This window comes from Camellia sinensis, chromosome 1 (assembly GCF_055761805.1).
Source record: "Camellia sinensis isolate YWXY chromosome 1, ASM5576180v1, whole genome shotgun sequence".
NCBI lineage: Eukaryota > Viridiplantae > Streptophyta > Magnoliopsida > Ericales > Theaceae > Camellia > Camellia sinensis.
In genome coordinates this window covers 27,296,481-27,308,860 of record NC_138961.1, presented here as the reverse complement: position 1 = coordinate 27,308,860, position 12,380 = coordinate 27,296,481, and the positions used below count along the sequence as shown (strand labels likewise).

The 12,380-nt window shown below is 33.8% G+C and overlaps 1 protein-coding gene, 1 long non-coding RNA gene and 1 pseudogene across 2 annotated transcripts; 1 reads left to right on the top strand and 2 right to left on the bottom strand.

Annotated features, from left to right (window-relative positions):
- The first annotated feature begins 4,390 nt into the window (after positions 1-4,390).
- Positions 4,391-6,820, top strand: LOC145792931 (uncharacterized). The gene is made up of 3 exons (XR_014333180.1): positions 4,391-4,928; positions 6,277-6,423; positions 6,508-6,820. It is a non-coding gene; the product is annotated as an uncharacterized LOC145792931 (long non-coding RNA).
- Positions 6,821-8,992: 2,172 nt separating this feature from the next.
- LOC114296476 (protein FAR1-RELATED SEQUENCE 5-like) lies at positions 8,993-9,682 on the bottom strand. Its single transcript, XM_082923889.1, has one exon. It carries the CDS (start codon positions 9,680-9,682, stop codon positions 8,993-8,995), a length of 690 nt encoding a protein of 229 aa, XP_082780015.1.
- Positions 9,683-9,691: 9 nt separating this feature from the next.
- Positions 9,692-10,630, bottom strand: LOC145824216 (protein FAR1-RELATED SEQUENCE 5 pseudogene; annotated as a pseudogene).
- Between the last annotated feature and the right edge of the window lie 1,750 nt (positions 10,631-12,380).

Here is a 12,380-nt window from a genome sequence, read left to right as displayed (position 1 = left end):
ACAATTAAAAATAATTTTAAAGCACTAGCTGAATATTTTTTTTAATAACAAATAATATATATTTTTTCATATTTTAAATAAAAAATATTTTTGGAATGTTTTGAATTTTTTAAATAAAAAATTTATTTTTTGCAATAATTATTTTTTTGAATTGAATTTTTAAAAAAGTTTGGTTATGAGTTTTGAATAGATTTTTCAATAGAGTTTTTTGAGTTATGTATTTGATTATGAGTTATAAGTTTTTGGATTAAGTTAAAAAATTCTTTTCAAAATTCATAACCAAATAATCTTTTTTATTATTTCAAAACTCATTTCAAAAATTCAAAACTCAAATTTTCAAAATTCATAACTAAACAAATTTTCTCTTCTCAAATTATGATTTTACAACTCACAAACTCGAAAAATAATTTCATTCTCAAATCATGATTTTAAAACTAAATCAAATGCTACTAATATTTTTTTAAACAAATATTTATTTTTTGTTTGTTATATCATAAGTTTAAGGCTAGATGGGTGTATTTTATTTATTTTAAAAAAAAATAGAACTGAATAAATTATATAATATATAAAAGATTTTGTTAGTGTGACTCATGCTACGAAATTTAAAGGTGCCGTTTGGTAACACTTACGTCTTCAGTTTTCTATTTATATTTACAAAAATTTTAAAAACTCAAATAAAAACTTGTTTGGTAAAATTTTTGATTTATAAATCAGTGGTCTCAGTTTATAAATTTGGCAAAAAAATGAAAACACAAAAAATGTATTTCTATTTGAGTTTTCAATTTTTTTTTTTTTTTAATCACCCAACACTAGTCACCACCCGCCACCATTTTCCACCACCGTTTTCCGCCACCACCATCCGCCACCTACCTGCCATCCACCCACCACCACCCACCACTCGCCACTACCATCCACCGCCCGCTACCACAACCCACTTGCCACCACCACTCACCACTCACTTGCCGCCACCACCACCATCCACCACCTGCCACCACCAGCCACCCACCACCACCCACCACCACCACCAGCCACCTGTCACTCACCCGCCACCACCACCACCACCGACCACCACCACCACTACCACCACCACCACCACCACCATCACCCACCACCCACTCGTTACCACCTACCACCTGCCACCGTCACCTACCCACCCACCCACTCACCCACCACCACCACCACCACCATCCGCCACCTACCCGCCACCACCCGCCATCCGCCACCCACCTGCCACCACCACTCGCCATCACCACCACCACCCGCCACCGTCACCCACCCATTCATCCACTCGCCTACCGTCACCACCCACCACCCGCCACCGTCACCCATCCACTCACTACCACCACCCGCCACGTACCCGCCACCACCACCCACCTGCCACCACCACCCGCTACCACCACCACCACCACTCACTCGTTACCACCCGCAACCATCACGCACCCACCCATCCACCACCACCACCACCACCACCACCACCACCCACCACCACCAGTTACCCACCACCCACACCGTCACCACTTTCTACCATCGTCTTCCGCCGCCACTTGCCATCACTCGTCATTTCTTACTCTTTTTTATATTTTAAATTTTTTTTAAACATTTTGTCCATTACCAAACGCGTTTGTAGTTTATGTTTCTCTAAAAATAAACAAAAAATAAATAAAATCAGTTTATAAAATTTTTGTAAATATAAATTGAAAATATAAATATTACCAAACACACCCAAAATGTTCGCATGTAAAAATATAAAAACATGTATAATATTTTACAGACATTTGAAGTTTCTCAACAAGACATACATAGTTTACTAACGGGGTGTATGTTCACCCGATAGGTGTATTCTGGTGCTGATAGTAGAGGTGCTTGTAGTGGAAGCTGACTTTAAGGTTAGGGTTAGTGGAAGATTGACGAAGATGAGGATATTTTGGGTTGGGGGGGGGGGGGGGGGGGGGGGGGGGGGTTTGGGGGTGTGAATTGGGGAAGAACAAAAAGACAAACAAATGAACAAGACAAAATTTGTGTGGTGTGAGAGAGTTGGTAGTTTGGAAAATGAGGTTCACATAATAATATTGTGGGTATTTGGAAAGTTGCTATTTTAATATGTTATTTTAGTTTTAGCCTCTGTTTGGAAAGTGGGTTGGTTTTTTTTATTTTTTTGGCTATTTTAGCCTGGGCTAAAAAGTTTGGTTTGGGAAGGATTTTTCGGCTTTTTGATTTTTTTGACTTTTTTATGAGAGAAGAGTTGAATGATTATGGGTTGGATGTAATATTTTGTTTGTTGTGACTAAAATAATATATTTTGTTTTTTGTGACTAAAATAGCCCCAAAACCTCCTTGCCAAACTATTTTAGTAAGTTAAAATTTTTATATTTGAAAAGATGATGATATTTTTTTTGTTGGATGTGATGTTTGTGAGAGGAAAAATAAAATGATTATAGATTTGATAAGATATTTTGTCTTATTAACTATTTTAATTTATTTTATTTTTTTGTGAATTGTAGTTAAAAAAAAAAAAAAAAAAAACCCAAATTCAACTTGCCAAACAGGATATTGCAAAAAAATCCATACTACTCCCCGATCTAATAAGGGAAAGCAGTAAATTCATGAGACCAAACCACTCAAAATTTTATAAAGAAGCCAAAAAACAAAAACAAAATTATAGCATCTCTAACGGCTCCTTCAAATTTCTTCCTTGGCTATTTTGAGGATATTAACGTAAAATCTTACTCTAATGGATCAAAAAGATTTAGTTAAATGACTATTTATTTTATTAATAGTGACAAGATGTTATATTTTAGCAAAGTAATTCTAATAATGTAAATGTTATCTTTCTAACTTTTTTTTTTTTTTTTTGCAAAAATGTCAAATTAAATTGTTATATGTTGGTCCTACTATGGGAGATGTAGAGATGTCAAAACTTGTCAAAATTTACCTATAGCTAAATCTTATGTCAAATTTGGCATAAGATATATGTGAAAGAATTTGAAATCAAAAAAAAAAAAAAAAAATCAACACATTTCTGAGTTTTTTTTTTTTTTTAAATTGCATACAAACTTTACTTTTAGGTATATTTAAGTATGGGCGAATTACACTAACGATCCCCATAATTTGAGCCTTGTGTCACTTTACTCCCTAACATTTTAATTGTAACACATTTGACCTTAAATTTTAAATCTTGATCCAAAGAAGGACAATTGAAGATACTATTGCTCAATTTTAAGGGCAAAATTGTCAATTTGATAAAATATAAACTAATTTGACAAAAATAAATGTCAAAAAAATATTTTTGAATTTTTAAAAATTATTTCTAGCCACTAAAAATAAAATTATGTAAAATTGATATATGTTTTAGACATTTATTTTCTTTTTTTTTTATCAAATTAATTTTTATTATGTGTTTGGATGATGACCATGTAATGGGTGATTGTTTTTATTTTCATTAAATTAGTTTTCATTTTTTCAAAAGTCAAATATAGTGATAACTTTGATATCATTATTAAATCAAAAAATCCAAAACTAAAAACATTTCATATGTTCAATAAATATCGATTACACATTACAAAGCCTAATAGCCACCCATTATATGATCATCATCCAAATACATAATAAAAATTAATTTGGTAAAATAAATAAATGTCTAAAAGATTTATCAATTTTACATAATTTTATCTTTAGTGTGTAAAAATTATTTTTAAATATTCAAAAATATTTTTTGACATTTATTTTTGTCAAATTAGTTTATATTTTATCAAATTAACAATTTTGTCCTTGAAATTGAGTAATGGTATCTACAATTGTCCTTATTTGAAACAAGATTCAAAATTCAAGATCAAACGTATCACAATTGAAAAGTCAGGGATCTAAGTGACACGAGTCTCAAACTATAGGGACTGTTAGTGTAATTTGCCCTTTAAGTATATATATATATATATATATATATTTTAAATATGAAGAAAAATATCACTAAAAACAAAAACATAACAATAAGAAGTTAGTATTCCTTTGGCATATGGCTTTTTTTGTGTTTTTTAGTTAAAATAGGAGTTAATTATCTAAAAGTCCTATTTAGGAATGTTATGTTAGCTCAGGTCCTATTCAAGAGTTTTGAACCAATAAGTCCTATTTAGTAAAATTGAGAATATTATCAGTGTTTTTCAATTTTAAAATTAAAAACATTATCAATTTTGCATAATAAATATAATTGCTTCACTAACTGATAAAAAAACAGAGCATGAGATTAAACGTTTTTTTTTCCTTTTTATTTATTGGTTTGATTCAACTATCCAATAAAACTGAAAATATTATCAATTTTTTTCAGTTTTAAAATTAAAAATATTATTAATTTTTTCATTTTTAAAGTTTTTTTTCCCCCAATTTTTCACATTAATTTTCCAACATCATGTTCCTTTATAGATACAAAATTTACAATTTTACACACAAAAAAAAAAAAATCATTTTTTCAATTTTTACGCAAGTATTTGGTGATTAGTTTAGTGATTTATTTGTGTCGGTAACATTTTTGAGTCCGGATCCCCTCTTTAAGAAGTCTCCTCCATATCCTACTTGCAATGGCTGAGATCAGTCGTTGCACATCCAACGACTAAGATAAAAAAAAAAAAAAAAAAAAAAAAAAGAAATTGAAATTTTGGTGAATTCCCGCCCAAACAAAACACAGCTCTGTGAGGTTATACATTCACTCTCACTCTCACTTTCACTCAGCCTCACAGTCACCCGTGCTTGTCCACCGAACCCACCCTCACTGGTGAACCGGCGACTAGTCCTGACAACGACCCAGACGGCGAACCCATTCGTAACCCCACGACGACCATAGCTCCACCGCTCCAGCCGTAATATTCTATGCTTCGTGAACCATAGCTCCACCGCGACGACCACCATCGGTTGAGCAAAGAAATTTCTTGATGAACCAGGTTGGTCTTCGAACGTCTGAAATTAAGAAGTTAGGATTGTGTGATTGAGATTGAGATTTGGGTTTGGAATTGAGCTTGAGAAGTTAGGGTTCTATGAACGTCTGAAAAAATTTAGGGCTTTTAGATTTGGAATTTCAAAATTAGGGCTTTGATTTGGGATTCCAACGGCTAAAAATTTAGGGCTTTGAAACGTCTGAAAAAAATTTAGGGCTTTGATTTGGGATTCCAAAGGCTAAAAATTTAGGGCTTTTAGATTTGGAGTTTCAAAATTAGGACTTTGATTTGGGATTCCAACGGCTAAAAATTTAGGGCTTTGAAATGTCTAAAAAAATTTAGGGCTTTTAGATTTGGAATTTTAAAATTAGGGCTTTGATTTGGGTTTTTTTCTTTTTCTTCTTCTTTTTTCCATCTCTCTCCATATATAATTACTTCTGTAATTTTCTATCTTAAATTCCAGAGACAACTAATTCATGGAAATATGATACGAAATATGAACAATCTGAATACCAATTCTTTAAATCAGTAGGCAATTTTTGATAAATCAGTAGCCAATTCATGAAATATGCTCCCTGTTTTTGATGAATCAGTAGCCATTTTTTGATGAATCAGTAGCCAATGACTGAGATATGCTCCCTGTTTTTGATGAATCAATAGCCAATTTTTGATAAATCAGTAGTCAATTCATGAAATATGCTCCCTGTTTTGGATGAATCGGTAGGCAATTTTATTTATTTTTTAGCTCATTACTTAATGGCCTCAAATTTGAACAATCTGAATACCACTTGAACAGTGTTGATGTTTACTCCTCAAGTTGCAATGTGGACCAATAGACAGAATAATGTAGACAGAAACCTTGTAACTCATTCTCAACCTTTTCTTAAATGTACCTACATTGCCAAAATAATGTAGACAGAAAAATTACAGAGAATTTAGCAAGTTTAAGCCAAGTAGTAGAAATCAACTAGTTGTAGAAATGGTAACACTTATCTCAATCTCAAACTAGTTGTAGAAATCAACTTTTTTACGCAAGTTTAAGCCACATGTTGACTTTGTTCCTTATGAAAATTACATTTCACTGCTGACATGGAGTATAGAACAACTTCCATTAGCACCAAGTTAACCACACTTCACTGCTGAGCTACATTGTTAACCACAGTGTTGGTGATTCTGTTTTCAAGCTGAACTACACTTCAATGCTGAACTACATTCTGTTTTCAAGTTGAAATTCAATTGATGTACACACAGTGTTGATGATTCTATACTTATCCTGAAATCCTTAATTACTCTTAATAGAGCTAAACATAATTTACACTAGTTGTTCCACATTGTTCTATTCTCATGTCTACAGATTTAAAAAATGGTTTCTTCTAACATTAGCAACATAAGATTACAACCGAGGTTATTCAATTGTGGAAGAACCGCTGCCATACATATTGTAAGAACCAATGAGAATGGAAATCAAGGGCGTTTGTTCTTTGTTTGCCCATCAAAATATGTAAGTTTGTATTGAAAAATTTCTTCCTTTAGTAGTCACATTAATATTTATGTTATTCAACTAACTGATTCTCATGCATTGCAGAGTAACACTCTCACTACCCATTGCAATTACTTCAAGTTCGTGGTTGAAAATGATGAAAACGTTACGTCCAGAATCCGTTCCAACAGTACAGCTTGTGATGGTATAACAGTAGAAAACTTTAACGATGTAAGGACGAGGCTTGATTACATGGAAAATCACTATGGTCGAAGGCTTCAAAGGATGGAAAATAATATCAAAGCGATGGTGTATTTCATTGCATTTTCTATCATTTTGTACTTGATGATGTAACTTTTGTACGTTATTGTATTTTGGGAAACTGAATAGAAGTTTGTACAATTTTGGGTTTTATGTACTTCATGATGTAACTTATGTTCATGGAATTAACTTAGCTATGGATTGATTTTAATTTTAATTGAATTAATTTATGAACATTATGTACTTCATTATGGTTTGATTTTTGGGAAACATTGGTTGATTGCCCTTACATTGTGGCCTCAACATGTTATCTGTTATCTGTTATGGAATGAACTATGGAATGAATTTACATTGGTTGAACATGTGGCCTCAACTGGTTTTGAGTATGCCAGCAGCATGTTTATCTATTATCTGTTAACAAGTTTATCTGTTAGCATGGTTATGAGTATGTCAGCAGCATGAACTATGGCATGAATTTACATTGGTTGAACATGCGGCTTCATTATGGTTCTATATGTTACGAAGTTTATCTATTGTCTGTTAGCATGTTATGCTTCTGAGTATGGCAGCAGCATGAAGCTGTATCAGAACTAAATGATAGCAGAACCAACATATTATCAGTATGGAACATTTTGGTTTAACAACAGTAGCAGCATACCATAACCAACATGTTATGGTTTTATGAGTATGGCAATAGATCCAGCAGCTCCTGCAGATCCAACTTTGGTACCAATATGTTATGGTTCTAGCAGCAGATCCAGCATACCAGAACCACATGACAATAAAACTAGCAGAACATATAATAGCATCATACCACCAGCAGAACTAGATAACAGTATCATATAACCAGCATACCAGAAGCAATACAACAGAATATCAAACATGGACACCAATACAAGTTAAATATAGTTGTAGCAGAATCAAAAAATGGACAGCATCACAACAGATGGGATAATGTTTCTAACAAATGAAACAGCTGAGTAAATGAACATCAACTGTAAATTAACATCAACTGTAAATGAACATCAAGTGAAGTTTGCTCAGTTTGCTTTGAACACGCATACAAGCCATTAACATTTGAACACATATTTGCTTTGAACACACATACAAGTTTGCTCAGTTTGCTTCACAGTTTGCTTTGAACACACATACAAGCCATTAACATTTGAACACATATTCCTTCACATCACTTTCCAGCAGCAGTTTGCTTCACAATTTCAAAGGCTATGACTTTACTTTCCAACCCAATTTCAGCATCAATTTGCTTATGTTTCTGCTTGTCCATAGCCTAAAAGGGAAAAAGACAGAATTTTGAGCAAGTAAATACATGCTATCACAGAATTTTTATCAACTAAAAACCCAAATTTTTCAGCAACTATAAATTAAAAAGACAGCAAGGACGAACCTGACTACACATTGGACTAGTTGATTCTTAAGAATATAGAAACCCAATGTCACATCCACATGAACCTTGAAGTAGTGACTGGAATGTTGGTTGAGCAGAATACTGTTGAGGCATTGAATTTGGCAAAGAATTTGGCATTACATAAATCTCCCGCAAATTGTTCACCTACAACAATGTCATATATTAAGCTTCGCAATCATGGTTTGAGTCACATATTATATCCACACAAAAAAATACAATGTTAAACTAACACTTACATGATATGCGGGATACATCAATGGCAGATGAATAGAATTACCACCCATGGGCAAAGATGGATGAAGGGGAGGAAGAGGTTGAAGAGGAGGAACATGTTGACGAACATAGATATCTCCTTCAACAGATAATAGAGAAAGTGTAACTATTGGATTTGCAATAGATTGTGATGAAGCCAAGCTGTTAGCATGGGATTTTTTTTTGGAGTTCACTACCAACGCCGCTTCAAATCCACATTTTACCCTCCTTTTGCCCTTACTAGTTGCCGCCTTTTTCTTCAATCCTTTTGGTTGCACAACATGATTCACATCTTCGCAATCCACTTCAAAGATTTGGGTGTCATCATCATTACTTACTTCATTTCCAACACCAAAATGAGCACTTAACTTGCCTTCAACATTTGCACTTAATGTGGTAAGGTGTGCAATACAAAAATCATAAGTTTCTTCAGTTTCAGCAGCTCTACTTGCTAGTGCTCTAAATGCGGTCATCAATGTCTTATACCGCGAGACTTGTTGGAATTTCACATCTACTTGAATGTCATTTCCCTTAATGTCTTTCACAGTTTCGGTTCTTGCTTGTTTGGTCCACCTCTTTAGAATGTATTGTGGAGGAACCTCTTTCATCTTCAATGTCTCTAATAACCTTCAACAAATGACAACACAAGATTCATTCCCTTTCAAACTTCGTACAATTACAACCCAAAGAACCATCCCTCTCCATCTTCACTTTCCTTGCATGTTTGTTACCAACATCAACAACTGTGTAAATGGTACTAGTCTCGCCATATTCAATTGGTTCTATGTCCGATTCAATGGATCGAAAGTACTTATTTTGAAATTCCTCAAAGATCTTTTTTGTGTAGACATTACCCATTTGAATTAACATTCTTATTGCTGCTTTCACCTTTGGCAACCTTTGGCACAAAACATATCCGGCTTCTAACTCCTTGTATCGCTTCTCGCAAAGTACCCTTTCAAAACGCATGAAGAATTCATTTAAGTTAAAATCAGAATGAATGTAATCCTGCAAAAAAACATTAGAAGATTCACTAAGTTGTGTGGTACTCATTCCCGCAGCCCATGCTGATCTAACATATGGCCAGCCCCATTTTTCTTTCACCGCAAAAGTCAATTTCAACCAGTGGTTTTCATGCGCATCATATTTATCAAGCATTTCCGCCCACTCTAACTTCCATTGATTTGCATCTTCAATGTCAAAGAAGAATTTATTTAGTATACTCTTTACCCCCTTATCTTGGAACAAACAATTAACATGTTTTAATGCATTTTGCATCAAATGCCAAGTACACAATCGGTGACTTGTGTCAGGCATAACGATGGGTATGGCTTTAGCCATTGCAGCATCTTAATCGGTGAACAATGTTTTTGGTGCCTTTCTTGAAATAGTCTCTAGAAAATTTTCAAACAACCATACAAACGATTCGGCGGTCTCATCATACAACAATGCTGCACCAAATATAACTGTTTTCCTCTGATGGTTGAATCCCACAAAAGATGCAAAGGGTCTATGTTCTTTGTTTAACTTGTAAGTCGTATCAAATGTGACAACATCACCAAATTGGGCATAATCCATGATCATTTGTGCATCGGCCCAAAACATATTGGTTATTTGTACCTCATTATCTAATTGAAAAGCATAAAAGAATGAAGGATTCTGCAAATATTTTTCTTTAAAGTATTGCAACACATTGCCTACTTCCCCATATGCTAAACTTTGTTGTCTTTTGGTTCTCAAATAATTTTTTTGATCTAATTTCGTAAACCCAAGACATTGCCTGCCACTAGCTTCCCTACCCATGAGTTCAAAAGACTGGCCTAAACGAAGACCAGATTGTGCCGCCAAATCTAACTCAATTGCTTGGGTAGTCGATATCTTTCTTTGTGACGGCAACATATGGGCACACTCGGGTGATACAAGATCATGGTTGTGTTTTTCTTTGAAATCAGTCACAACAAATTTCCCAGTACCCTCATCTAATTTAATATAAAGTCGAGCCTCACAACCAGTCCTAGTTTCAGCTCTAGGGTTTTTTGCCAATGGGTCTCGCTTGTCAACCTTTCGAAATCCCTCATTGTTGCAAACCAAAAGTCTACAAATAAGTTGGTTAGTGAACTTATTATTCCTACAATAATCCCTTCTTATGCTAAATCTCATTCTTCCTCCATATGTATTATAAAAATCATACGCACATTGTTTAGAATCAAATGTCATTCCCTGTTTTGGCTTCCAAGCACAATCATTCTGAGGTTCCATATCCATATCAAAATGCAACTGAAAACCCATATAAATAAAATTTTTGCTACATAAATTAAATCTTTATTTTAGACACAAAAAAACATAATTTTAGTTTGAAAAAATATTCCAGCCATAAAAACTTAGAGACTAAGTTCAATTTTAAAAAATTCCAAACACACATTTTTGGGAAGAGGATATGTTTCAAGCTCAATCAAACATAATCAATAATCCATTACACAGATAGAGATGGACAAATAATCTTGTCAATTATTAGAGACATTATTTTGTCAAATAATCTGGTCAGTTTGAGCTTCAAATTGAAATTGCTTTATTAGAGACATTATTTGAGCTTAACAATGGGTTCAGCTTAGCAGAAAATTAGCTTAACCCATTTAGCAAATTAGCAATTTGTTTAACCCATTTCTCCTCATTATTAACAACCTCGTTATTTGCTAATTTGTGATTAACAAAAAATGAGGGCAAACCAAATAATGAGGTTGTTAATTTTTTGTTAGACAGAGACAAATGGGTTCAGTTTGAAGCTCAAATAATGGGTTCAGTTGGACAGTATTGTATGTATGTTTGAGCTCAAATAATCTTGTCAATTAACAAATAATCTTGACGACAGAGACAAACTTATCAGACTAAGTTCAGTTGAAGCTCAAATAATAAATTACACAGTGTGAGGCAATGAAGAAGACTAACCTCTGGTTTGCGAAGTGAGGGTAGATAGAATGACAGCAAACCAATGGGTTCGGCTTGGGGAGTGCTGTAGAGAGGGTCTGCCGGTGCGACGGGCTCGGTGAGGTGGAGGAGAAGAACTTGACGGCTTTGGTTTGCCAAGGACCCATCCAGACAGAATCTGTATCGATTTGAGATTGGGTTACCGTCGTCGAATCTATAACGACGTCGAGAGTGGGTCGCCGGTGAGGGTGGGTTCCACGGAGGAGAAGGGGTGAGTGTAGGCTGTGTGAGAAGAGTGCACATAACCTCTGTATCTGTTTAACCTCACAGAGATGTGTTTTGTTTGGGCGGGAATTCACCAAAAATTCAATTTCTTTTTTTTTTTTATCTCAGCCGTTGGATCCGTTGCAAGAAGGATATGGAGGAGGCTTCTTAAGGAGGGGATCCAGACTCATACAGAAATCATTCGTCGGCGACTTCTACGGCCTTGGATTCTTCAGATTGGTTTTGCAAAACCTCATTAGCAGAGAGGGTGGAAATGAATTAATGCAGCAATAGAGAAAAAAATGACGAGGATACAAGTGAGCTTGGTTAAAATTTAATGGGACTTGAAAGTTTAAAAAATTTTAATTATGACTTAATGGAGTATAAGTTCATAAATTAGGAGTTGAATGTAAATGTCTCTTAAAATAGTTACAAAAAGATAAAATAGGTTAAAAATTCAATAAGATAAAATATTATATTTAAACCACAATTGTTTCATTTTTTCTCCCACAAAAGTCAAAAAAGTCAAAAAAATTTATACCAAACGAAACTTTTTAACTCGGACTAAAATAGTCCAAAAGTCAAAACCAATTCACATCGGCTAAAAAGTTTTATTTGGGATAGATTTTTTTGACTTTTGTGAGAAAAAAATAAAATAATTATGATTTAGATGTGATAATTTGTCCTATTTAACTAAAATAGTCAATTTTATCTTATATGACTATTTTAACCTAAATGGACATGCCAAATAGCGTTAATCTTTGATTTTTTTTTTTTTGGACTAAAAAAAAAAAAAAGGAAAAACGAAGAAACTAGAAAACAGTTTTTAATAATCAAACAAACAAGATGA

Bases quoted from the DNA above. Each gene is read 5' to 3' on its own strand.
- LOC114296476 (XM_082923889.1), bottom strand. From the start codon at position 9,682: ATGGCTAAAGCCATACCCATCGTTATGCCTGACACAAGTCACCGATTG.